General features: G+C 39.4%; 1 protein-coding gene across 1 annotated transcript in view; it reads left to right on the forward strand.

The window, feature by feature from the left end:
• The first annotated feature begins 257 nt into the window (after positions 1–257).
• The window catches only part of FAM169B (Protein), a 40,269-nt gene continuing 13,590 nt past the window's right edge, over positions 258–26,936 (forward strand). Inside the window, 3 exon segments of the mRNA XM_032174268.1 lie at positions 258–263; positions 5,357–5,450; positions 5,453–5,533. Coding sequence (XP_032030159.1) covers positions 258–263; positions 5,357–5,450; positions 5,453–5,533 — 181 coding nt within the window.

Genomic DNA, 26,936 nt, shown 5'->3' on the forward strand with positions numbered 1-26,936 from the left:
CTTCATGTGAGAGTGGTCACTCTTTCCTGGTCAGTAAATTCAGCTCTAAAAATATCACCTGCTTTCCCCACAAATCATCTTCCGTTTGCATCTTGTCAGTGGCTCTGTGCTGTGAAGCTGCCCCGCTGTTGGCCAGTTTGCTGTGTGCACATCATCCTTTCTTGGCTTTCTCTCTAGTTGTGGCTGTTTACATAAAGGAACCCTGGTGGTCCACGGAAGATGCACTAAGAACCTCTGATCGTGCAAGAGAAGGGTTGATGAAGGTGAGTTGATGCAATTTTAAATGAACGTTGTAAAAGAAGTTTTAAAAGTCACAGTGCTTACTTGATAATTTGATCATTTAAAGCAGTCTAGCCATGTCTTCACTTCCTAGTACCACAGAGTACCACAAAACAGAAGTGTATTGTCTGACAGTTCTGGAGGCTGGAAAGTCTGAAATCAAGCAGTCGACAGGGTTGTTTTCTTTTGAGGGCTGTAAATGAGAATCTGTTCCTGGCTTCCCTCCTGGCTTCTAGTAACCTCAGGGGTTGTAGATGACCTTCTCCTTGTGTTTCCACATTGTTTTCTATATGTGTGTCCGTCTCTGTCAAAATCCTCCTTTTTTATAAGGACACCAGTCATATTGGATTAGAGACCAACTGAATCCCCTCATGTTGATGGACCAGCAGACTCTATTTCCAAATAAGGTCACATTCACACAACTGGGGGTTAGGATGTCAACAGCTTTTTGGGGGTGACAATTCAATCCATAACACCCTGCTAGCAAGGAAAACAGCACTCAGTGCTATGTATAATAGATATCTGGCTACTGATAAGTCTATTTTGCTTTCCTGAGTGGCACCTCATGTCTAAGTTTTAAAGCTTTAATATACACCATCTCTCTGTTGAATGGGAAACTTCTCTTTAGCGCATTCCGGTGACGTTTATTGGCTCTTAGCATGAGTTAGAATTGTAGCAGATATTACCCTGTATGTTACCTGAGACTCTATAGGGATTATCTAATGTCAGAACCTTCAAGGTATTTGTTTTACAGATGAACACGTTGAAGCTGAGTCACACAGCCAGTAAGTGATTTAGCTGGGTACAAACATCTGTCTCCTTGACATCAGACCTGGTGATCTTTGAAGAGCTGTGCCTCTGTTGAGCAGTTGTAAAGCAGAGACCTGGCATGGCAGGTGTGAAGGCAGGAGCCAGAGGAGCTTCTCAGAGGTCCAGGTAGCATCCTCTTGGCTGAACTTTGGCTGGGGCAGAGGCTAAGGAGGAAGCCAGTACCCAACTGAGAGTTTGGACTGTGTGCCTCACATTCACCCATTTTCATTTAATTGGTATATTTATCTTAATTCCACAGGTAGGAAGAAGGATGATGCTTCCCTGCAGTCTTGAAATGTGTGATCTTGTTTACAGTTGTCTGGAATGCCATTTGGTTCCCTTCATAGAGCCCTGTAAATAATGAATGAAATATCAGTATTCTTTCAGGTTCAGTATGGAGAATGGCTAAGAAACAAAATACAATTAAAAGATAAAGAAAAAACGTCGAGACCTAAAGTTCTACAAACAGAGAGGGGAAATAGTCCCAGGCACAATACTTCCAAGATCTCCAGCCTGATGTCAAGGAGATGGAAGTTTGTACCCAGCTACGTCACTTACTGGCTCTGTGACTCAGCCTCGATGTCTTCATCTACACAACAAATACCTCGAAGGTTCTGAAATTAGATAATCCCTATAAGGGGTCTCAGGTAATGTTCCCAAGTTGTTAATCCAGGTTTTATTTTATTTTTATTTTTTTCTGCTGAGCAATTAAAAAAATTAGTTCTTGATTTTTTTCTAAACAAGAGCTTCATTAAGATAGAATTCACACATCATAACCTTCATTCTTTTAAAGTATACAATGCACTGACTTTTAATATATTCACAACATCGTATATCAATCACCACTAATTCCAGAACATTTTCATCATTTTAAAAAAAAAGCTTTCTACCCACTAGCATCACTCCTCGTTCCTGTGTTTCTCCAGTCCCTGGAAACCACTAATCTGCTTTCTGTTTCTATGGATTTGCCTATTCTAGATATTTCTTATAAGTGGAATCATACGACAGGTGGTCTTTTGTAAACAGCCTCTAACTTGGCATAATATTTTCAGAGTTCGTCCATTGTAGCATGCATCAGTACTTCATTCCTTTTTGGGGTGAATAATAGTCCATTGTATGGATATACCATATTTCATTTATCCATTTTTCAGTTGATGGACATTTGAATTGTGTCCACTTTTTGACTGCGATTAATAATACTTCTATAAGCATTTGTATGGAAATTTTTGTGAGGATACATATTTTCATTTCTTTTGAGTATATATCTAGGAGCAGAATTGCTGGTCATGTGGTAACTCTATGTTTCATATATTGAGGAAATGTCCAACTGCCTTCCCCAGCAGCTGCACCATTCTGCACTCTCAACAGCAGTGTCTGAGGGCTGCAGTCGCTCCATATCCTCACCAGCACTTGTTATTGTCTTTTTAATGTTCTCCATCCTAGTAGGTGTGAAGTAGAATCTCACTGTGGTTTTAATTTGCATTTCCATGATGGCTAAGGATGGTGAGCATCTTTTCATGTGCTTATTGGCCATCTGTAGATCCTCTTTGGGAAAATGTTTATGAAGATCCTTGGCCTACTTTTTAATTGGGTTATTTGACTTTTTACTATTGGGTTGTGAGAGTTTTTCATATGCAGGGTTTCATATGCAGAGTTTTTCATATGCATAATCCTTATCACATATATGATTTGCAATTGTTTTTTTCCCATTCTATAAGTTGTCTTTTTTAGGTCTCATTTTAATCGACTCAGTAGATATTATTTTGAAACGGTTTTTCTTCCAGCACATTAGAGATGGCCTGAGATTCAGCAAGTGAGCATGATGTACCCAGTGTGGTGCTTGGCATCTTGGTTTGCGTTGCTGCCCCAGCTCTGGTGCTGCAGGTGGGCCAGGTGGCCACTTAACGACTGACTGTTCTGAATGCTATGAAGAATGTGAATGGCTCCTTAAATAATTTTTTCAGAACAAGAGTTGTTACTTCCTTCATTTGTCATCTCTTCTTCTAAGTTTAAATGAGAAAACCTGCACATTTTCTGACAATGTGGCCTATATTATGAACAAAAAGAAACTTGGGTGTTATTTCCACTTAATGAACCATGTTGTAAAGATCTGTCCTACCCCAGATGTACAGAGGAATATTTCCCCTCTGTTTGTGGAACTTTAGGTCTTGACTTTTTTCTTTTTCTTTTAATTACGTTTTGTCTCCTAGCCAGCTCTTCTTCACAAATTATCAAAAAAACCCCCACAAGATTTCTTAATGTTTTTCCTGTTAACTTAATTAGTGGTCCTAATGAGAGATGTGAACTGGAACTTACTTTTGTGTTTTCAGAAACATTTCTGAGTCAAAATCACATGTCACACGTTTTCCTCCCCCATAATGAAATTGGACAAATTAAGTACATTTTCTTTCTCCCTCTTTTTCTCCTGCCAGTTTTTGATTGGATATTTCCCTTCTGCCAGATGCAATCTGCTTTTGTCTTCTGGCTTTCTTCTGAACTTTTTGGTTTTATAAGTTGAAAAATATAACCTCCCCCATGACACCAATCTGGTTTTGTGATTAGCTAGTTATTCTTAACGTCTGAACTTGATTTGGCTGCCACTGTCTGAGATACAAAATGTGATGGCTTCTCAGAGCCAAGCTAGTGTGGTTTTCACTAATCTTTTTCTCATTTAAGATTTAGCTCCAGACGAAGGTGAAATATTTTACATTCTGGCCAATTCGTAAGTTTATTGGCACTGAACACTTCGTGCCATTTGCTGCAAGCTGCCTTATTTTTATTATCAGAGCATTTGAAAAACATGCAAGTATTTTAGAGACCACATGAAGGATCTTCTCCCTTGACTGGAGGGGGAAACCAAGACTCAAAGAGGTTGTGAGTTGCTGAAGATCTCCCAGCAAATCCAGGGTAACAACCCACAAACCACAAATGATGACAATGATAATCCAAGGGTCAAGTATTAAATATAAAATGAAGTATTAATATTTGTATTATCCCCTTTCCCCAAATCTCATTTCTAATGGATGAAGATGAAGAACAAAACCGCTGGCTGGACTGGAAAGCCCCAGCCTGTTGTTTTGTGCCTGCCTCTGACGGACCCCTCGCCCAGCTGTCTCAAGTCCTCTTTGAAATGAGGCAGGGAAATCAATAAATGTAATCACCCTCTTTGAGCTTCAATTTCCCCACCTATGAACCAGGACCTCCCCAGCAGGTGGTGAGAATCAAATGGTAGCAGGTGGGTGGATGTCATGGACCAGTTAGTGGCCTTGTTGATCTGGAGGTAATGCATTGGATAAAGTGACAAACAGACACCAGAGGCTGTCATCTAGCAGTGTTGCAGAGTAAATTCCCATTCAACAGCATTGTCACTTCGTAAATAGCCGATTGTTTTCACCTCATGCCACATTTTAGCAGTTGCTCGTGGCTGTTTGAAAGGCTGCGTTAAGGAGGCTTCTGAGACTGTGTCCACGCTTAGCTGGACAGATAGGTCTGCTGTGAATCCAGGGATGGCAGACCTTGGTTTCTGCCACCTATTTGCCATCCGTGGGCTACACACATGCAGAGCATTTTAACAGGCAGGAGTGTGAAGTCATTTTGACTTGCGAAAGGGAAAGCTTCTAAGTGTGTGGGCCTGACTTTGACCACAATACAATTTCCTCACTTGTGATAACTTTGCTACAGGCAAGAGATGGTTCAATTTTACAGCCTTAGAACGGGTTGTGCCCTGAGTCCCTGTAATTCTCTGGGATTAGGACACCAGTGTGTGCTCTAAATCTGTCACAAGCCATTGAAATTCACTTGCTTTTGGTGTAGCAATTAATCTCCCACATTATCTACCCTCCTTCTGACGGCCAGAATTCCGGAGTCTGCTGTCATGAAAATGGCAGATTGGGTTTATTTCAGGACACATCCAGCAAGTCAGTTGAAATGGGTTGCCCCAGCCCCCCAGTGTTAATTTCCTGTTTTGTTACCATGTGATGGATTGTGCTTTGTCATCTCACATTCCTAGTCCGTGGCCCTGGGGACCCAGGGGCTGCCCCTGGAGGCTGCATGGTGCGAAAGGTCAGTGGTGTGGAAGCCTCTGCGAGATGCCATGATGCACGTTTTGGCTCTTTGAGCACAGAATGAATTTTCGATGGAGGAGCTCACACCTGGCCCCAACGTGTGGGTCACATCCAAGCGCAGAATTTACTGCATATGATTTTCTTCTCTTGTCTCACTTGACTGTTGTTCTTTCTCTTTCTTTCTTTTTTTTTTTTCTTCAAAGGTTCAGTTGTTTGGGGAAAGGATTGTGCTTTTCATTCTAAACGACATTATTTTTGGAAGATGGGAGAGAAATTTGGATGATGATGACATGTTTTTCTACCTCACTCTGTGAAGGAACCAGCTAAAATCCTGCGGAGACGTGGAGCGGCTGTTGGGTTTTACACAACCAAGATGAAAGGTGAGGGATGCACGGCCACCACTTCAGGCTGGACTGAGCGGGGCTCTCTAGGGGTCTGCCTGGCCTGGAGGGCTTCCTCAGCACCAGCCATGTGGAGAGAATCTTCTAGCACAGGAAGTATCGCGGATTAAGTCGGGTGTAAATAAACCCCATGTATGGATCCCATTTCCACCACATTTCTCGTCTCAGTGGCAAACACGGTGAAAAGCATGTCCCTTTGATTTCCAGGCAGTGCCATGTCCCCTCTAAAAAATAACTAATTGTAACTAATGGTATAAAATTTCATTTATTTCCTTCAGTGTTACTAGTTAGTTGTCAAGAAAAATACCACTGCTAATAGCTGATATGTGGAGCCAAAGCAGCTTGGATGCCAAGATTTATAGACATTAGAAGACAGGGAGTCCGGCCATGATAACAAGGTTGGGGTGAAAGTCTCTGACTCGAAGGGCAGTGACCAGTGCTAAGTGTGGGACTAGTACTATTTTGCTGAAGGCATTTGTCTCTTCTCTTTTTTTTTTTTTTTTAAATTTTTTGAGGCAAGGTCTTGCTTGATGTCGCCCAGGCTGGAGTACAGTGGCACGATCATGGCTCACTGCAGCTTCAACTTCCCGGGCTCAGGTGATCCTGCCACCTCAGCCTCCTGAGTAGCTGGGACTACAGCCACGTCTGGCTAATTTTTGTATTTTTTGTAGAGACAGGGTTTTGCCATGTTGCCCAGGCTGGTCTCAAGCTCCTGAGCTTAAGCCATCTGCCCACTCCAGCCTCCCAAAGTGCTGGGATTACAGGTGCATGCCACTGCACCTGGCCACCGGTTTTCTTCCTTAAAGTTGCTTTCTTTTTTTCATTCTTTCTTTTCTTTTCTTTTTTTGAGATGGGATCTCTTTGTCACCCAGGCTGGAGTGCAGTGTCGTGATCATAACTCACTGCTGCCTCCAATTCTTGGGCTCAAGTGATCCTCCTGCCTCAGCCTCCCAAAGTGCTGGGATTACAGGCATGAACCACCGTGCCTGGCCTCTTTAACTTTTAAAGGCTGTCAACATCTCTCACCTAACTAATTCCAGCCCCATCATTTGGTTGTCAAAACGTTCTCAATTTTAGCAAAAATTAATCCTCTCAGTAAACTGCCATGGATGTACTATGAGTTAGATGTTTTTCTCGGGTGCTAAAGAGGCTGAGTTTGGTTCTGAGCCACGTTCACGTTGTGTGTGTGCTTGACCTGCCCAGGATGCGATAAATTTGTGTTTCTCACTTTTTTGTTTTTTCCTCAGTGAGATACAGCAGTTTCTCATCCAAACCACTTCTTCATTTCTTGGTTAATTATTTGCAAAGTCAGTTGTAGCTTTAGCCCCTGTGTCTTTCAGCTCCTTTCCTCACTACAGCCTTTGTCCTCAGATTTTGATACCCTTTCACTTTTTTGAATGGTCATGTTCTTTTGCCATTTAAGATAGACCAAGGGGCCTAGAGAAAAATTAAAATGAAAATGAAGCTTTTTGTAATTCCTCTTTCCTGGGAGACTCATCAGTGGTCATTTTCTACCAAATGGCTGTTTTTGAATCTGTAACCAAATCATTTGTGGTATAGACATGCTACTAATAATAACGAAAACTGTTAAGAGATGCCAGCTTGACGTGTGAAACCACAGGTAGGCGGCAGAAGGAGCTGGACCTTGGTCTTGCCTGGTCCTGCTGCTATTCCTGGAGGCAGTGATACCAAGGGTCCTGATTCCAGGGAGGGACGCAGGGGTTGTCTGCAACTGCCATGCCCTTCCCCAGGCAGATTCAGAGCCTTGGAGGAGAGGGAGTACCGAAGGATGCTGAGCGGAGGCAGGTCAGGCTGGGTGCTTGAATTCTGCCTTTTCATTTCTGATGGATCCCACAGATTCAGTGAAAATTTCCCTGAAGCTGCTTGTGAGGTCACATTATTTTCATCAATGAACTGGTTTTTAAAGTGGCAATGGACTGTTAGTTACTCGGCAATCTAGTGGGTTTAAAAAGTGTCAAACGTGCGTGGTGGCTCACGCCTGTAATCCCAGCACTTTGGGAGGCCAAGGTGGGCAGATTGCTTGAGCTCAGGAGTTCGAGACTAGCCTGGGCAACATGGTGAAACCCTATCTCGATTAAAAGTACAAAAACCAGCTGGGCATGGTGGTGCATGCCTGTGATCCCAGCTACTCAGGAGGCTGAGGTGGGAGGATCACTTGAGCAGAGATCATGCCACTGCACTCCATCCTGGGTAAAAGAGTCAGACCCTGTCTCAAAAAAAAAAAAAAAAAAAAAAGTATCAAACTTATAGAAAATAAAATAAATGAAGCAAATGTATTTTTCAGGTTTTCATTGCCAACTTTAAAATTTTTTACTGCCTTTTTATGGATTAACATTTTTAGGGAGACACAATGAGGCTATTTCTGTGGAATCAATATATATATATTACCAGCAGCAATGTCTGAGAGTTAACAGTTGCACCACATCCTTGCCAGTACTTGGTATTGTCAATCTTTTTCATTTTAGCCAGTCTATAAAGTGTGAAGTGGTGGCTAATTTTGGTTTTAATTCACATTTCACTAATGATGAATGATATTGAACACATGCTTATTTGATGGTCATATAACTTGTTTGCTGAAGCATCTGTTCAAATATTTTTGCCCATTTTAAATTGTTTTTTAAATTATTGAGCTTCAAGAGTTCTTTATCTATTTTAAATGAGAGCTTTTTATCAGATATATGTTTTGAAAACGTTTTCATTTTGATGACAGTGGCTTTCAAAGAGCAAAAGTTTTAAATGTTGATGCAAGTCTAATTGATCAATTTTCATTATTATTCAGTTGAAAATATTTTCTAAAATACTTTATGATTTCTGTGGGTTCTTTAAAAGTGAGTTTTTAATTTCCAGATATTTGGGGGCTATCTGTGATTTTTTTTTTGTTGATTTCTAATTTAATTCTGCTGCAGTAAGAGAATATAGCCTGCTATATTTTAATATTCTGAAAATGACTGAGAGTTGTTTTTTTTTGAGACAGAGTTGCACTCTGTCCCCCAGGCTGGAGTGCAATGGCACGATCTCCACTCACTGCAAGCTCCACCCCCTGGGTTCACACCATTCTCCTGCCTCAGCCTCCCAAGTATCTGGGACTACAGGCACCCGCCACAATGCCCGGCTAATTTTTTGTATTTTTAGTAGAGACGGGGTTTCACCATGTTAGCCAGGATGGTCTCGATCTCCTGACCTCGTGATCCACCCTCCTCGGCCTCCCAAAGTGCTGGGATTACAGGCTTGAGCCACCGTGCCCGGCCTGACTGAGAGTTGTTTTATGGCCTAGTGTGTGTGTGGTCTATCTTTGGGAACATTCTGTGGGGACTTAAAAGAGTATATTCTGCAGTTGTTGGGTATAGTGTTTAGAACTATCAGGTTATGGTGATTGGTGATGTCATTCATATCTGCAAGGGAGCAAGAGTGGGGAAGTGTCATACTCTTTCAAACAGTTGCTATCCAGTGTCATTTTCCTTCAGGCCAAAATACTTCTGATATAGGTGGATATTTGTCCCCTCCACATCTCAGGTTAAAATGTGACCCCCCATTGTTGGAGATGCAGATGGGACCTACTGAGAGGTGTTTGGGTCATGGGGGCAGATCTCTCATGAATTACTTGGCACCTTCCCTGTGATACTGAGTGAGTCTAGCTGTATTAGTTCATACTAGAGCAGATTGTTTAAAAAAGCATGGCACCTCCCATCTCTCTCTTGCTCCCTCTCTCTCCATGTGACACGGCTGCTCTCCTTTGCCTTCCACCATGAATGTAAGCTTCCTGAGGCCCCACCAGAAGCAGATGCTGGTGCCATGCTTCTTGTACAGCCTGCAGAATCAGGAGCCAAATAAACCTCTCTTCTTTACGAATTACCCAGCCTCAGGTATTCTTTTATAGTAGCACAAAACAGACTAATACAGCTTCCCTTAGTATTTCTTATAGTGCCATTCTGCTGGCAACAAATTCCATTAATTTTTGTTTACTGAAAATGTTTTTATTTTATTTCACTTTCATATTTGAAAGATAGTTTATCCATATACAGAATTATTAGAGATCACTTCTTTTCTTTCAGCACTTTGAATATTTTGTTCCAATATCATCTGGCTTTCATAATTTTGGGTGAGAAGTCAGCCATTTGTCTTATTCTTGTCCCCTTATAAACAAAACGTCATTTTTGCTTTGACTGCTTTCAAGGCATTCTCTTTAACTTTGACTTTTTTGTTGCAGTTGACTGTGATACACCTATATCTTAGTCCATTTGTGCTGCTATAACAAAATGCAAGAGATTGGATAATTTATAAACAACAGAAATTTATTCCTCACAGTTCCAGTTGTCTTCTTTTTCTGGGTTTGCAGCTACATGTATGTTATGGTGCTTCATATTGTCTTACAAGCCTCTGAAATTTTATTTTTCTTGGAATGTTTTTCTTTCTCCTTTGGTTTAATTTATCTTGATCTATATTCAGGTTCATCTGACATCTATAATCTGCTGCTAAGTCAATGAAAAATTTAGTTATTGTACTTTTCAGTGCTAAAATTTGTGTATAGTTTTAAATTCTTTATTGAGATTCCCTATCTATTCATTTGATTATATCTTTTTCTTTAATTCTTGGAATTATTTTATTTTAATTCTTTGAATATATTTGTAAAGCTGGTTTGAAGTCACAGAATTATTTTATTTTAATTCTTTGAATATATTTGTAAAGCTGGTTTGAAGTCCTTATCTGCCAATATCTGGGCCTACGTAAACTCAGTTCTATTTACCACCATTATTTTTTTTCCTGAGTAAGGGTCATACTTTCCTGTTTCTTTGCATATTTAGTAATTTTTGGTTGAAAACTAGTTGTTGCAGCAACTGAAATTCTTTTTTGATTTCTGAGGATTTTGAGATTTTTGTTTTAGCAGGCATTGAACTTGCCTGGATTTAAATTGCACACTTCATCTCCCTTGTGATATGTAGCTGCTGACATCTGTTTTATGGCTTCTCATGGCTGCTTCTTTAGCCTGGCCCTGTAGGGTTCTTCCCTGTACCTGCGAAGTTGGTGGTTCAACAAAGATTTGGACATGGATGTGACTTACCCTCTCTGTGATTTCCTTGCTTCTGCCAGATTTGGACTCCGTAATCTGACCCTTCAAACCATTTATTTGACTTCAGCCTTCTGCTACTACAGCTGCCCAAGTTGAGGAATGTCCTTGGTTAAGGAAAGTGTCAACTTGCTGGATGTGTCCTGAAATAAACCCAATCTGCCATTTGCCTCCAAATGGCATCTTGTTAACATATCTTCCTGAGGGGATGAATGCTGTGTCCTCACATGGTGAAAGGATGGAAATGGGAGAAAAGGGCCTCCTTCCACTCACTCCCTCCAGCCCTTTCATAGGGATGCCAATCTCATCCATGAGGCTGGAGCCTTCAAGGCCTAATCACCCTCTAAAGGCCCTATCTCTGAATACTATCACTTTGGTGATTAAGTTTCAATACATGAATTTTGGGGGACACATTCAGACCATAACAATCCCTTATCAGACATATTATTTGCAATTTTTCTCTCCCATTCTATGTGATGCCTTTTTACTTTGTCTTGATACTGACTTTTGATGCACAAAATTTATAAATTTTCATGAAGTCCAATTGCCTGTGTCATTGGTGTCATATTCAAGAAATCATTGCCAAATCCAATGTCATGAAGCTTCTGCCCTATGTTTTCTTCTAAGAGTTTTATAGCTTTAGGTCTTACATTTAGGTCTTTGATCCATTTTGAGTTAATTTTTGTGTATAGTGTCAGCTAAGGGTCCAATTTCATTCTTTTGCATATGTATATCCAGTTTTTCCAGCACCATTCATTGAAAAGATTGTCCATTCTTATGGTTTCTTTTGCTTTTTAAAATTTTGTGTTTTCTGGCCGGGCACGGTGGCTCACACCTGTAATCCCAACACTTTGGGAGGCTGAAGCAGGTGGAATACCTGAGGTCAGGAGTTTGATACCAGCCTGACCAACATGGAGAAACCTCGTCTCTACTAAGAATACAAAATTAGCTGGATGTGGTGGCATGCGCCTGTAATCCCAGCTACTCAGAGGGTGAGGCAAAACAATCACTTGAACCTGGGAGGCAGAGGTTTCAGTGAGCCAAGATCGTGCAATTGCACTCCAGCCTGGGCAACAGGAGTGAAACTCTGTCTAAAAAAAAAAAAAAATTCTGTTTTCTGATTAATGGATTGAGTAATGTTCAGGGTCCAGCACGATGCTGAACTGAAGCAGCCTTTCTCCTGTAATCTTTAAATGAGGTACATTACTGATATAGATTTTCTTATGTTATACTACCTGGGATAAATCTGCTAGGTCAAGTGTTTTTTTTTTTTTTTATTCCTGAGCTTTTTTTGAATATTTAAAAAGTAAATAAAATTTTGTGGCACCTTATAAATTCATTCCTGTTATAATAGTAAAATATATAGAAATAAATGAAATTTTAAAAGGGAAAATAATATAACTAAAGCTTTTCTCCAGGTGTGTCCTATTTTGGGATGGTTCATGTCAATGCATTATTTTTAATTGTTTTTGAGAAACATATAATTATTACAAACAGATATTATAAAAGCTTAGTTCCCCCTGTTAAAAATGATGTTTTTCTGGGCAGACATTAGCAAACTATGGTCTGTCAGCCAAATCATGCCTGTCGCTTGTTTCTGTAAATAAAGTTTTATTGGCACATTGCTATGCCCATTCATATTGTCCTTGGTTGCTTTTACATTTCAACTGTAGAGTTGAGTAGTTGCAACAGAGACTTTATGGCTCCCAAAGCCTAAAGCACTTAACTCTCTGATCTTTACAGAAAAAGTTTGCCAACCCCTGTTCTAGAGAATGCAATTTAAACATTTTTTTCCCAAAACATTATTTAATCTAAATTGGTGTAGTAGTTCTTGGTGGGCAGAATTTAGGAACATTCAGACCATTTACTAGTATCTTCAATGGATGCTTAACTGTGCAAGGTTCCAAGGGAGTCTGGCTCTAACCTTGTGAAGTGGGCCCAGGACAGATATAATAGCATGATTTTAACTAAAAGTAATAACACTTAGCAAAATTGAACTCTTAGCCATTTCTGTATTGGATTTCTGTGGTTTAGGAGTATCCTAAATATCGTCATAATTTGCACTCATTCTCTTGGACTAGCAAGTGTTACTACTTGACTTGAATTTGGATTTTTAGAGCAGTTCTTCATAAAACATTCTACAGAGCCACAGCAGGTGCAACAGCCACCATGAGTATAATGTCTCTCAGAATTATCAGGACAAGACCTGGATGGGTGCTTCACAGCTCCACAAAAGAAATACTGCAAAAGGAAATTTGCTGAAAGCTGGGTCATCTTTGGCCAGGCGCTTGTTTATTTTGTGCTCTGACATCCACACCATGACTTTCCTGGTGGCCTGTCTTGATTCTCAAAAGCAGCTGAGCAGGGACATACATTATGGAATTTGTCCTGCCACTTGTCTTTTTAATCTTCCTCCTTCCTGACAAATCACCTTTTTGAAGTAGATACAGTTTCTTCCATTACTTTCTAGCTGTCTGCCCCTATCATTTCCTGGTGGGCCATCTGTGAATTCTGCCTTAGGTATTCCAAGAAGTCACTCATATCTTCATTAAAGTAACCCTAGTTTTTCTTTTCTTTGTTTTGTGTGGGTTATTGGTCTTGTGTCTCCTCCAGAGCAGCTAGGTTAATGAGCAGAGAAACTAGCACCCTATGGTGACCTAAATTAGCTTTGTATGCCTTGTTGAATCCAGTATGTTAATATTTGTTTATTTTTATTTTCTTTATGTTCACAAATGACTACTGTTGACATATTCTTCCTGTCCTTGGCTTTTTCTTTTTCCCTCAAAGGCTATATTATACTCATAGACTGAGAGGGGGAATGTTCTCTTTATTTTTTGTTCTCTTGAAGGTGTTCTTGGAAGTTTGATAGAACTTATCTCTAAAACCATTTGTGCCTGATGTCTTCAGTGCTGGAGGATTTTAAGCTACTGATTTAAGGTTTAAATGCTCATAGGACAAGTTAGTCTTTTGGTTTTTTCTTGAGTCAGTTTTGGTGGGTTGTCTTATCCTAGGAATTTGTCCTTTTTATTTGTTTTCAAGTTTATTATCATCTTTTCTTTTAAACTTTTGCCACATTTTTAGGGATATCTCTTTTAATTCCTAATATACTTTATATACTGTCTCCCCTTTCTTTCTTATTTTAGCAGCTCTTGAATTTTTAAAACCTTCTTTCTGTTGTCTCTTTCCTTTCTATTTCATTAATGTCTATCTTTTTGTCTTTTTCCCTTTATTTTCTTTGAGTTTCTTCTGTTGTTTCTGAATATTGTAAATTCTGGTGCTTAGCATATTCACTTTCAGCCATTTTTGTTTTCTACTATCAGCATTCACGGTTAAAACCGTCTCACAGTACTGACAGTTTGGTTGGTTCACCCTGCTGTGGTCTTATGGGTTGTATGTTCTGACTGGTCTGTACTTTGCCATACCTGCCCTCCCCCACTATTTACTATGAATTGTGGTCTCTTTGGATCTGTTCCCCTGACCCTTTATCCAGGACTAATTATCCTCATGTAACAGGCCTTTCTGAACATTTACCTGAGGGACACAGCTTCATCTGATTTTGGATAGTGCACATTTTGGAATAGGCTTTAGTCTTCAAAGTGTCATTAGGTAGAGAGACAATTTGTGCAGTCAGTGGAAGTGATTTTAGGCGTAAAGTAGAAGAAAAAGAAAGGGCACCAGAAGATCTTGTTCTTGGCTCAGTTGTGACCCCAGCTACTTGGCAGCATGGGTTGGTCTAGGTTTGCTCTGGGATCAAAAGATGCCCCATGAGCTGAAGAGAGACATCTTTGGACAGTTGGGGCCAAGTCCCACGTCCTCCCTGTTTTTAACCTTTTTATGACCGTGTCAGTTGCCATGTCTGTAAAATGGGTAACATGGACGAGATCATTGCTATGATTCCTATCAAATATTCTGTGCTATGTTGCTAGGGTTTCCTTGGACTTTATGTTCTGATTATGAGTAGTAAGCCCATTTGAGCACAACCAGATTATTGCTTCAGCCCCTGTTCATGATTGGGTTTGTAATAAGAATTGGCTTTGGGAGTTGATGTTACAAGATGAATTTATTTGACCAACCTGAAGGTGTGGTCAGCATTTTTGTTTCTTCTTCTTCTTCCTCTACCTGTTTATTTTGAAAGAATTTTAGATTTACAGAAGGGTTACAAAGATAGCACAGAAGGTGCCTGTTCACCCTTCACCCTCCCTCCCCTAGTGTCAACATCTTCTATAACCATGAATAATTATCAAAACAAAGACGTCAATATTGGCTAATTTTCCACCAATGTCCGTTTCCTCTTCCTGATCCAGCATACCATGTTACATTTAGTCTTCAAGTCTCTTTAGTCTACTCTTCCAATCTGAGACCTTTTCTTGGTTTTTCCTTATTTTTCACCATCTGGACACTTTTGAGAGGTACTGGTCAGGTGATCTATAGAATGTCCCTTAATATATACGTGCCTGATGTTTTCTCATTATTAGACTGTGGGGCTTTGAATTTGGGAGGAAAGGGAAGTACCTTTCTTCTCACATCGTATCAGAGAGGTGGGGTGCATGATATGAACGTTACTACTGGTGATAACCCTGATCACAGTTAAGGGAGTGTCTGCTAGATTTCTTCACTGTAAAGTTACTCTTTTCTCTTTTTTATAATTGATTTGTTACAATCTCTTTTTTTAAAAAACTTAATCCATTGTATTTTTAAGAAATCAATTTTACTGGATATTTTTGAATAATTTTGAATAATTATTAATGGAATAATTCGATTTGTTGAATAATTTTTACATTCCATACAATTTTCCAATTATAAGTATATAAGCCAGTGATTTTTGGCAAATTTAGAGAGTTGTGTAACCATCATCAAAATCCAGTTTTAGGACATTTCCGTCACCCCCCCAAAAATACTGGCTGTTTGCTGTCAGCCTGTTTCCATCCCAGCTCCAAGCAATCTCTGATCTGTTCTGTCTCAACCAACTTGCCTTTCCAGGACAGTTCACATAGATGGAATGATAAAACATGCAATCTTTTGCATCTGGTTTCTTTTTCATTTAGCACAGTGTGTTTTCAAGGTTCATCCAAATGTAATGTGTTAATATTTTGTTCCTTTTTATTGTTGAGTAGTATTCCATTGTATGAATATCACATTTCGTTTATGCATCTATCATAAACAAAATTAGTTGATGGGTTGTTTCCAGTTTTAGGCTATTATAAATTACCCTGCTACAAACATTCACAAACATGTGTTTGCATAGACATTGTTTTCATTTCTTTTGGGTAGGTTCCTAGGAGTAGAATTGCTGGGTCATCGGGTAAGCTTATGTTTGACTTCTTAAATAACTGCCAAATTGTTTCACAAAGTGGCTGTACCATAACACGTTGCCACCAGCAATAGATGAGGGTTTCAATTTCTCCACATCCTTGTCAACAGTTGTTATTTTTTTTTTTATTGTAGCCATTCTAGTAGGCCAAAAGTGGCATTTCATTGTGGTTATAACTTGCATTTCCCTAAGGACTTAGGATGTGAAATATTTTTTAATTAATAAGTAGCCATTTGTATGTTTTCTTTGAAGAAATGTCTGTTCAGATTTTCTGTCCATTTTTAATAGGGTTGTTTTCTTCTTATTGAATTGTAAGAGTTCTTTATATATTTTGAATCTAATTCTTTTATCAGAAATGTGATTTGTAAACATTTTCTTGCAGTCTATGGCTTGTTTTTCATTTTCTTAGTGGTGTCTTTTTTCTTTAATTTCCATAAGTTATTGGGGAACAAGTGGTGTTTGGTTACATGAGTAAGTTCTCTAGTGGTGATTTGTGAGATTTTGGTATACCCGTCACCCAGGCAGTAGACACTGCACCCTGTTTGTAGAGTTTATTCCTCAACCCCTTCCCACCCTTTCCCCCTGAGTCCCCAAAGTCCACTGTGTCATTCTTATGCCTTTGTATCATCATAGCTTAGCTTCCACTTATGAGTGAGAACATATGACGTTTGGTTTTCCATTCCTGAGTTACTTCACTTAGAATAATAGTCTCCAGTCTCATCTGGGTTGCTATGAATGCCATTAGTTCATTTCTTTTTATGATGGCTGAGTATTATTCCATCATACATATATACATATCACAGTTTCTATATTCATTTGTTGATTGATGGGCATTTGGGTTGGTTTCTTGATTTTGCAATTGCGAATTGTGCTGCTATAAACATGCATGTACAAGTATCTTTTTTTTTTTATAATGACTCTTTTCCTCTAGGTAGATACCCAGTAGTATCTGGGTATCTGCTGGATCAAATGGTAGTTCTACTCTTAGTTCTTTAAGGAATCTCCACACTGTTTTCTATAGTGGTTGCACTAGTTTACATTGCCACCAGCAGTGTAGAAGTGTTCCCTGTTCACCACAGCCACACCAACGTCTACTACTTTTTGATTATGGACATTCTTGCAGGAGTAAGGTGGTATTGCATTGTGGTTTTGATTTGCATTTCCTTGATCATTAGTGATGTTGAGCATTTTTTCATATATTTGTTGGCCATTTGTATATCTTCTTTTGAGAATTGTCTGTTCATGTCCTTAGCCCACTTTTTGATGGGATTTTTTTTTCTTGTTGATTTGTTTGAGTTCATTGTAGATTCTGGACAGTAGTCCTTTGTCGGATGTATAGATTGTGAAGATTTTCTCTCACTCTGTGGGTTTTCTTTTTACTCTGCTGACTGTTCCTTTTGCCATGCAAAAGCTCTTTAGTTTAATTAAGTCCCAGCAACTTATCTTTGTTTTTATTGCATTTGCTTTTGGATTTTTGGTCATGAAATCCTTGCCTAAGCCAATATCTAGAGGGGTTTTCCCAATGTTATCTTCTAGAATTTTTATAGTTTCAGGTCTTACATTTAAGTTCTTGATCCATCTTGAGTTGATTTTTATATAAGGTGAGAGATAAGGATCCGATTTCATTCTCCTACATGTGGCTAGCCAATTATCCCAGCACCATTTGTTGAAAACACTGTCCTTTCTCACTTTATGTTTTTGTTTGCTTTGTCGAAGATCAGTTGGCTATAAGTATTTAGGTTTATTCTGGGTTCTCTATTCTATTCCTTTGGTCTTTGTGTCTATTTTTATACCAGTACCATGCTGTTTTGGTGACTATGGCCTCATAGTATAGTTTGAAATCAGGTAATGTGATGCCTCCATATTTCTTCTTTTTGCTTAGTCTTGCTTTGGCTATGCAGGATCTTTTTGGTTCCATATGATTTTAGAATTGTTTTTTCTAATTCCGCAAAGAATGGTGGTGGTATTTTGATGGGAAATGTATTGAATTTGTACATTGCTTTTGACAGTATGGTCATTTTCACAATATCGATTCTACCCATCCATGAGCATGGGATGTGTCTCCATTTGTTTGTGTCATCTGTGATTTCTTTCAGCAGTGTCTTGTAATTTTTCTTGTAGAGGTCTTTCACCTTCTTGGTTAGGTGTATTCCTAAGTATTTATTTTTGCAGCTATTATAAAAGGGGTTGAGTTCTTAATTTGATTTTCTGCTTGTTTGCTGTTGGTGTATAGAAGAGCTAGTGATTTGTGTACATTAATTTTGTATCTGGAAGCTTTGCTGAATTCTTCTGTCAGTTCTAGGAGCTTTCTACAGGAGTCTTTAGGGTTTTCTAGGTAAACGAGTATATCATCAGCAAATAGTGACAGTTTGACTTTCTCTTTACTGATTTGGATACCTTTTATTTCTTTCTCTTGTCTGATTGCTCTGGCTAAGACTTCCAGAGTCTGGCTATGTTGAAGAGGAGTGGTGAGAGTGGGCATCCTTGTTTTGTTCCAGTTCTCAGAGGGAATGCTTTCAACTTTTCCCCATTCAGTATTATGTTGGCTGTGGGTTTGTCATAGATGGCTTTAATTATATTGGGGTATGTCTGTTGTGCGCCGATTTTGCTGAGAGTTTTAATCATAAACGGATGCTGAATTTTGTCTAATGCTTTTTCTGCATCCATTGAGATGATCTTATGATTTTTGTTTTTAATTCTGTTTATGTGGTATATCATATTTATTGACTTGTTTATGTTAAACCATCCTACATCCCTGGTATGAAACCCACTTGATCATGGTGGATTATCTTTTTGATACGTTGTTGGATTCGGTCAGCTAGTATTTTGTTAAGGATTTTAGCATCTATGTTCATCAGGGATTCGGTCTGTAGTTTTCTTTTTGGCTATGTCCTTTCCTGGTTTTGGTATTAGGGTGATACTGGCTTCACAGAATGATTTAAGGAGGGTTCCCTCTTTCTCTATCTTGTGGAATAGTGTCAACAGGATTGGTACCAATTCTTCTTTGAATGTCTGGCAGAATTCTGCTGTGAATTCATCTGATCCTGGACCTTTTTTGTTGGTCATTTTTAAATTACAATTTCAATCTTGCTGCTTGTTATTGGTCTATTCAGGGTATCTAATTCTTCTTGATTTAAGCTAGGAGGGTTGTATCTCTCCAGGAATTTATCCATCTCTTCTAGGTTTTCTAGTTTATGCATGTAAAGGTGTTCATAGTAGCCTTGAATGATCTTTTGTATTTCTGTGGTGTCAGTTGTAGTATCTCCCGTTTCATTTCTTATTGAGCTTATTTGGATTTTCTCTCTTCTTTTCGGGGTTAATCTTGCCAATGGTCTATCAATTGTGTTTATCTTTTCAAAAAACCAGCTTTTTGTTTCATTTATCTTTTGTATTTTCTGTTTATTTGTTTCAGCTTCATTTGGTTCTGCTCTGATCTTGGCTATTTCCTTTTTTCTGCTGGGTTTGGGTTTGGTTTGTTCTTGTTTCTCTAGTTCCTTGGGGTGGCGTGACCTTAGATTGTCTGTGCTCTTTCAGACTTTTTGATGTAGGTATTTAGGGCTATGAACTTTCCTCTTAGCACTGCCGTTACTGTGTCCCAGAAGTTTTGATAGGTTGTGTAACTATTGTTATTCAGTGTGAAGAATTTTTAAATTTTCATCTTGATTTCATTTTTGACCCAGTGATCATTCAGGAGCAGATTATTTAATTTCCATGTATATGTATATGATTTTGGAGGTTCCTTTTGGAATTGACTTCCAGTTTTCTTCTGCTGTGGTCTAAGAGAGTGCTTGATATCATTTCAGTTTTCTTAAATTTATTGAGGCTCATTTTATGGCCTATCATATGATCTATCTTGGAGAAAGTTCCATGCACTGTTGAATAGAATGTATATTCTGTGGTTGTTGGATGGAATATTCTGTATATATCTATTAAGTCCATTTGTTCCAGGGTATAGTTTAAATCCATTGTTTCTTTGTTGACTTTCTGCCTTGATGGCCTGTCTAGTGCTGTCCATGGAGTATTGAAGTCCCCCACTATTATTGTGTTGCTGTATATCTCATTTCTTAGGTTTAGTAGTAATTGTTTTATAAATTTGGGAGCTCTAGTGTTAGGTGCATATATGTTTAGGATTGTGATATTTTCCTGTTGGACAAGACCTTTTATCATTATTATAATGCCCTCTTTGCGTTTTTTAACTGCTGCTGCTTTAGTTTGTTTTGTCTGACATAACAATAGTTACTCTTGCTCGCTTTTGCCTGAAATGTCTTTTTCCACCCCTTTATCTTAAGTTTATATGAGTCCTTATGTGTTAGGTGAGTCTCTTGAAGACAGCAGATAGTTGGCTGATGAATCCTTATCCATTCTGCAATTCTGTATCTTTTAAGTGGACCATTTAGGCCATTTACATTCAATGTTAGTATTGAGATGTGAGATACCACTCCATTCATCATGCTGTTTGTTGTCTGTATACCTTGTTTTTTTGTTTTTGTTTTTTAAATTATATTTTTGTTTTATAGGTCCTGTGAGATTTATGCTTTATTTTTTATTTTTTTATTTTATTTTTTTGAGACGGAGTCTCGCTCTGTCACCCAGGCTGGAGTGCAGTGGCATGATCTCAGCTCACTGCAAGCTCTGCCTCCTGGGTTCACGCCATTCTCCTGCCTCAGCCTCTCCGAGTAGCTGAGACTACAGGCACCTACCACCACGCCTGGCTAATTTTTTTGTATTTTTAGTAGAGACGGGGTTTCACCGTGGTCTCGATCTCCTGACCTCGTGATCCACCCGCCTCAGCCTCCCAAAGTGCTGGGATTACAAGGGTGAGCAACCATGCCCGGCCAAGATTTATGCTTTAAAGAGGTTCTGTTTTGATGTGTTTCCAGGATTTGTTTCAAGATTTAGAGCTCCTTTAAGCAGTTCTTGTGGTGGTGGCTTGGTAGTGGTGAATTCTCTCAGCATTTGATTGTCTGAAAAAGACTACATCGTTCCTTCATATATGAAGGTTTGTTTCACTGGGTACAAATTTCTTGGCTAATTGTTTTGTTTGAGGAGGCTGAAGATAGGGCCCCAACCCCTTCTAGCTTGTGGGGTTTCTGCAGAGAAATCTGCTGTTAATCTGATAGGTTTTCTTTTATAGGTCACCTGGTGCTTTTGTCTGACAGCTTTAAAGATTCTTTCCTTTGTCTTAACTTTAGATAACCTGATGACAACGTGCCTAGGTGATGATCTTTTTGTGATGAATTTCTCAGGTGTTCTTTGTGGTTCTTGTATTTGGATGTCTAGGGCTCTAGCAAGGCTGGGGGAGTTTTCCTCGATTATTTCCCCAAATATGTTTTCCAAACTTTTAGATTTCTCTTCTTCCTCAGGAACACTGATTATTCTTAGATTTGGTCATTTAACATAATCCCAGACTTCTTGGAGGCTTTGTTCATATTTTCTTATTATTTTTTCTTTGTCTTGTTGGATTGGGTTAATTTGAAGACCTTGTCTTTGAGCTCTGAATTTCTTTCCTCTCCTTGTTCAATTCTATTGCTGAGACTTTCTGGCATTTTGCATTTCTATAAGTGTGTCTGTTGTTTCCTGGAGTTTTGACTTTTTTAATGCTATTTCCTCAAATATCTATTTCCTGCCTTCACTTCTTGTATCATTTTTTGGATTTCCTTACAATGGGCTTCGCCTTTCTCTGGTGCCTCTCTGATTAGCTTAATAACTAACCTCCTAAAATTCTTTTTCAGGTAAATCAGGGATTTCTTCTTTGTTTGGGTCTGTTGCTGGTGAGCTACTGTGATTTTCTGGAGGTGTTAAAGAACCTTGTTTCATCATATTACCAGAATTGGTTTTCTGCTTCCTTCTAGGGCTGGGGCTGAAGGCTTCTTTTGTCCCATGGGGTGTTCCCTTGAGGTAGTACTTTCTTCCTATTCCTATGGATGTGGCTTCCTGAGAGCCAAGCTGTAATGATTGTTATCTCTCTTCTGGGTCTAGCCAGCCAGTAAGTCTACCAGGCTCCAGCTGGTACTGGGGGTTGTCTGCACAGAGTCCTGTGATGTGAACCATCTGTGGGTCTCTCAGTCATGGATACGAGCACAGTATTTGGGGTGTCTCCTGGGTCCTGCAGGAGCAATCTGCTTCTTTCAGGGAGTCTGTGGGTCCTCTCAGGTTTCCTGATTTATTCCTGCAGTTGTTCTGGAGCAGAAGTTTACAATGCGAGCCTCCACACACTGCTCTGTCTGTCCCAGTCCGAGCTGCAATCTAGTCCTGCCTCCCGTCCGCCATGTTCCCCAGTGGTGTCTTTTGAAACAAAATGTTTAAAACATTGATGAAGTTAGGTTTGTCAATTGATTGTGTTTTGGATGTTGAATCTAAGAACTCTTTGCCTAACCCAAGGTTGGGGAGATTTTTACTTTTTCTAAAAGCTTTATAGTTTTAGCTCTTACATTCATGTCTATGATCCATTTTGAATTATTTTTTATGTATGATGTAAGGTAAAGGTCCAACCTGACTTTATAAAATACTTAATACATTTAAAAATATGAATAGGCTTTATTTTTAGAATAGTTTATAGATTTATAGAAAAATTGAGGGGCAAGAACAGAGTTCCAATGTATCACCTCCCCTAATCGTTTCCCCTATTATTAACATATTGCATTAGTGAGGTACGTTTGTTCCAATTGACGAACCAATATTGACATATACATTAGTTTTCTAGGGCGTCCATAACAAAATGCCACAGACTGGGTGGCTTAAACTAGGGGTCCCCAGTCCCCGGGCCATGGACCGGTACCAGTCTGTGGCCTGTTAGGAGCTAGACTGCACAGCAGGAGGTGAGTGGTGGGCGAGTGAACAAAGTTTCGTCTGTATTTACAGTCTCTCCCATTGCTCATGTTACCGCCTGAGCTCTGCCTCCTGCCAGATCAGTGGCAGCATCAGATTCTCGTAAGAGTGCAGACCCTACTGTGAACTTCGCATGCGAGGGATCTAGGGTGCACGCTCCTTATGAGAACCTAATGCCTGATGATCTGTCACTGTCTCCCATCATCCCCAGATGGGACCATCTAGTTGCAAGAAAACAAGCTCAAGGCTCTCACTGATTCTACATTATGGTGAGTTGTATAATTATTTCATTATATATTACACTGTAATAATATAAATAAAGTGCACAATAAATGTAATGCACTTGAATCATCCAGAAACCATCCCCTCCTTTCCTGGTCCATGTGAAAATTGTCTTCCATGAAACTGGTTCCTGGTGCCAAAAAGGTTGGAGACTATGACTTAAACAACAGAAATTAATTTTCTCACAGTTGTGGAGGCTAGAAGTTCAAGGTCAAGGTGCCAGAAGCCTTGTTTTCTTCAGAGGCTTCTTCTTGGCTTGCAGATGGCTGCCTTCTCACTATGTCCATACTTGGTCTTTTCTCTACTTGAGTATTGCTGGTGTCTTTCTGTGTGTCCAGATTTCTTCTTATAGGGACACTAGTTCCTGTAAGAAGGTTGAAGTGGTGCACACCCTAATGGCCTCCTTTTTAGCTTCATGACCTCTTTTAAAGGCCTTATCTCCAATGATCTGCAAAGAAAGTATCTTCTGAGGTACTGTGGGTTTGCGAATGTTGGAGACACAAGGTTCAGCCTATAAGAATAGATTATCATTAACTGAAGTTCGTAGTTTACATCAGAGCTTACTCCATGTTGTACCTTCTATAGGTTGTGACAAATGTTTAATGGCATGTGTCCACTGTTGTTATATCACACAGGGTAGTTTCACTGCCTAAAATTCCTCTGAACTCTGTCTACTCATCCTTCTTACTCCTGGCCCTGGTAACCACAGATCTTTTTTTTGAGACAGGGTCTCACTCTTGTCACACAGGCTGGAATGCAGTGGCATGATGTTGGCTCACTGCAACCTCCACCTCCCCAATTCAAGCAGTTATCGTGTCTCAGCCTCCCAAGTAGCTGGGATTACAGGCATGAGCCACCATGCCTGGCTCAGTTTTTGTATTTTTAGTAGAGATGGGGTTTCGCCATGTTGACCAGGCTGGTCTTGAACTCCTGACCTCAGGTGATCCGCCCACCTTGGCCTTCCAAAGTGCTCGAATTACAGGTGTGAGCCACCATGCCCGATCACCATGCCTCCCTGGTTTTGCCTTTTCCAGAATGTAATATACAGTCATTTGTCACTTAGCCACAGGGATATGTTTTGAGGAATGCATAGTTAGGCAATTACATCATTGTGTGAACATGATAGAATGTATTCACATAAGACTTGATGGCAGAGCCTGCTGCACTCCTAGGCTGTGGAGTATGGCCTGTCATCTCTAGGCTACAAACCTGTATAGCTTGTTATTGTACTGATTACTGGAGGCGATTGTAACATAATGGTAAGTATTCGTGTATCTAAACATATGTAAATATAGAAAAGGTACAGTAAAGAGATTTAAAAACAGTATGCTTGTGTAGAGCACTTACCGTGAGTTGAGCCTGCAGGACTGGAAGTTGCTCGGGGCGATTCAGGGGGTGAGTGAGTGGTGAGTGATTGTGAAGGCCTAGGTCAGTACTGTGCACTACTGTGCACTTTGGAAACGCTGTACACTTAGGCTACACTAAATGTCTACTTTTTTCTTCAATAATAAATGAACTGTAGCTTACTGTAACCTTTTTACTTTACAAAAACTTTTTAATTTTTTTAACTTTTTGACTCTTGTAATACTTGGCTAAAACATAAATACATCGTGCAGCTGTACATAAATATTTTCTTATTCTATAAGCTTTAATTAAAAAAAATTTTTTTTAAGTTTAAAAACGTTTCTTGTTGAAAACAAAGAGACAAACACACTCGTTAGCCTAGGCCTGCTCAGGGTCAGGACTGTCAACATCACTGTCTTCCACTTCCGCATCTTGTCCCACTGGAAGGTCTTCAGGAGCAGTAACACGCGTGGAGCTGTCACCTCCTAGGATAACAGTGCCTTCTTCTGGAATACCTCCTAGAGGACCTGCCTGAGGCTGCTTTACAGTTAATTTTGTTTTTTTTAATGAGTAGAAGGTGTACACTCTAAAATGACAATAAAAATATAGTATAGTAAATACATAAACCAGTATCAGTCATTTATTATCATTATTGGGTATTATGTACTGTGCATAATTGTATGTGCTAGACTTTTTTTTTTTTCTTTTTGAGACAGAGGCTTGTTCTCTTGCCCAGGCTGGAGTGCAGTGGTGCAATCTCGGCTCACTGCAATCTCTGCCCCCTGGGTTCAAGCTATTCTCCTGCCTCAGCCTCCTGAGTAGCTGGGATTACAGGTACACGCCACCATATCTGGCTGATTTTTAAAATATTTTTGGTAGAGATGGGGTTTCACTATGTTGGCCAGGCTGGTCTCAAACTCCTGATCTCAAGTGATTCTCCCACCTCGGCCTCCCAAAGTGCTGGGATTACAGGCGTGAGCCACCGTGCCTGGCCTGTATGTGCTAGACTTTCATACGACTGGCGGTGTGATAGGTTTGTTTACCCCAGCATCACCACAAACACATGAATAATGTGTTGCATTACGACTTTACGATGCCTATGACTATCACTAGTTGACAGGAATTTTTCAACTGTATTTTAATCTCATGGGATCTCCATTGCACATGTGGTCCATTGTTGACTGAAACGTCTTTATGAAGCACTTTACTGTAGTTGGAATCCAATGGAATGTCGTTGTTCAGTTAGCTTCTTTTGCTTAGTAATATGCCCTTATGGTTTTTCTGTATCTTTTTATAGTAATAACTCATTTCTTTTTAGTGCAGAATAATGTTACATTGACTGGGTGAGCCATAGTTTATCCACTCACCATCTGAAGTACATCCTGATTGCTTCTAAGTTTTAGTAATTATGAATAAAGCTGCAATAAATATTTGTGTGCAGGTTTTTGTGTGAACATAGTTTTCAACTCCGTTGAGTAAATATCAAGGAGTGCGATTGCTGAATCATAAGGTAAGAGTATGTTTAGTTCTGTAAGAAACTGCCAAAATGCCTTCCAAAGTGGCTGCACCATTTTGTATTCTGACAAGCAATGAATGAGAGTTCCTGTTGTTCCACATCCTCACCAGCATTTGTTGTTGTCTGTGTTAAAGAATTTGGCTATTCTAGGCCAGGTGTGGTGGCTCACACCTGTAATCCTAGCACTTTGGGAGGCCGAGGCAGGTGGATCACCTGAGGTCAGGAGTTCAAGACCAGCCTGACCAACATGGTGAAACCCTGTTTTTACTAAAAATACAAAAATTAGTTGGGCATGGTGGCACATGCCTGTGATCCCAGCTACTTGGGAGGCTGAGGCAGAAGAATCGCTTGAACCCAGGAGGCAGAGGTTGCAGTGAGCTGAGATCGTGCCATTGCATTCCAGCCTAGGCAATAAGAGTGAAACTCTGTCTCGAAAAAAAAAGAATTTGGCTATTCTAATAGGTGTGTAGTGGCATCTCATTGTTTAAATTTGCGATTTCCTAATAACATATGATGGGGAGCATCCTTTCATATGCTTAGTTGTAGAATTACAAAGAGGATTTTGATAGAGCTAGCATTGAGTTTACAGATCATTTTGGGAAGAATTATCATAAGAATTGAGTCATCCAATCCATGCACATGGAATTTCTCTTCATTTATTTAGATCTTCTTTAATTTCTCTCAACAATGTCTTGTAGTTTTCAGTGTTCAAGATTCTTTTGTTAAACATACTCTTAATTATTTACTTCTTTTTAATGCTATTGTAAATTAAATTGCGTCTTTATTTAATATTAAAGCTTTTTAGTTTTGGAAGCCTTCACAATTACAAGAACATTGCTCTCATCTTCTATATATTGAAATAATATAATTGCAAGCAAGTTGGTACTGTCATCTCAAGCGCATCCAGGTTGAAATCCCTAATATTTTGTAGTTACTGTCTCAAGAGAAATGAGCTTCCTTGTTGGCTGTGGATTATTTATTTTTAAATTCATTTTTGGTATGAAATAGTAACTGC

The sequence above is a fragment of the Hylobates moloch genome, unplaced genomic scaffold, assembly GCF_009828535.3.
Source record: "Hylobates moloch isolate HMO894 unplaced genomic scaffold, HMol_V3 SCAFFOLD_14, whole genome shotgun sequence".
Classification (NCBI taxonomy): Eukaryota; Metazoa; Chordata; class Mammalia; order Primates; family Hylobatidae; genus Hylobates; species Hylobates moloch.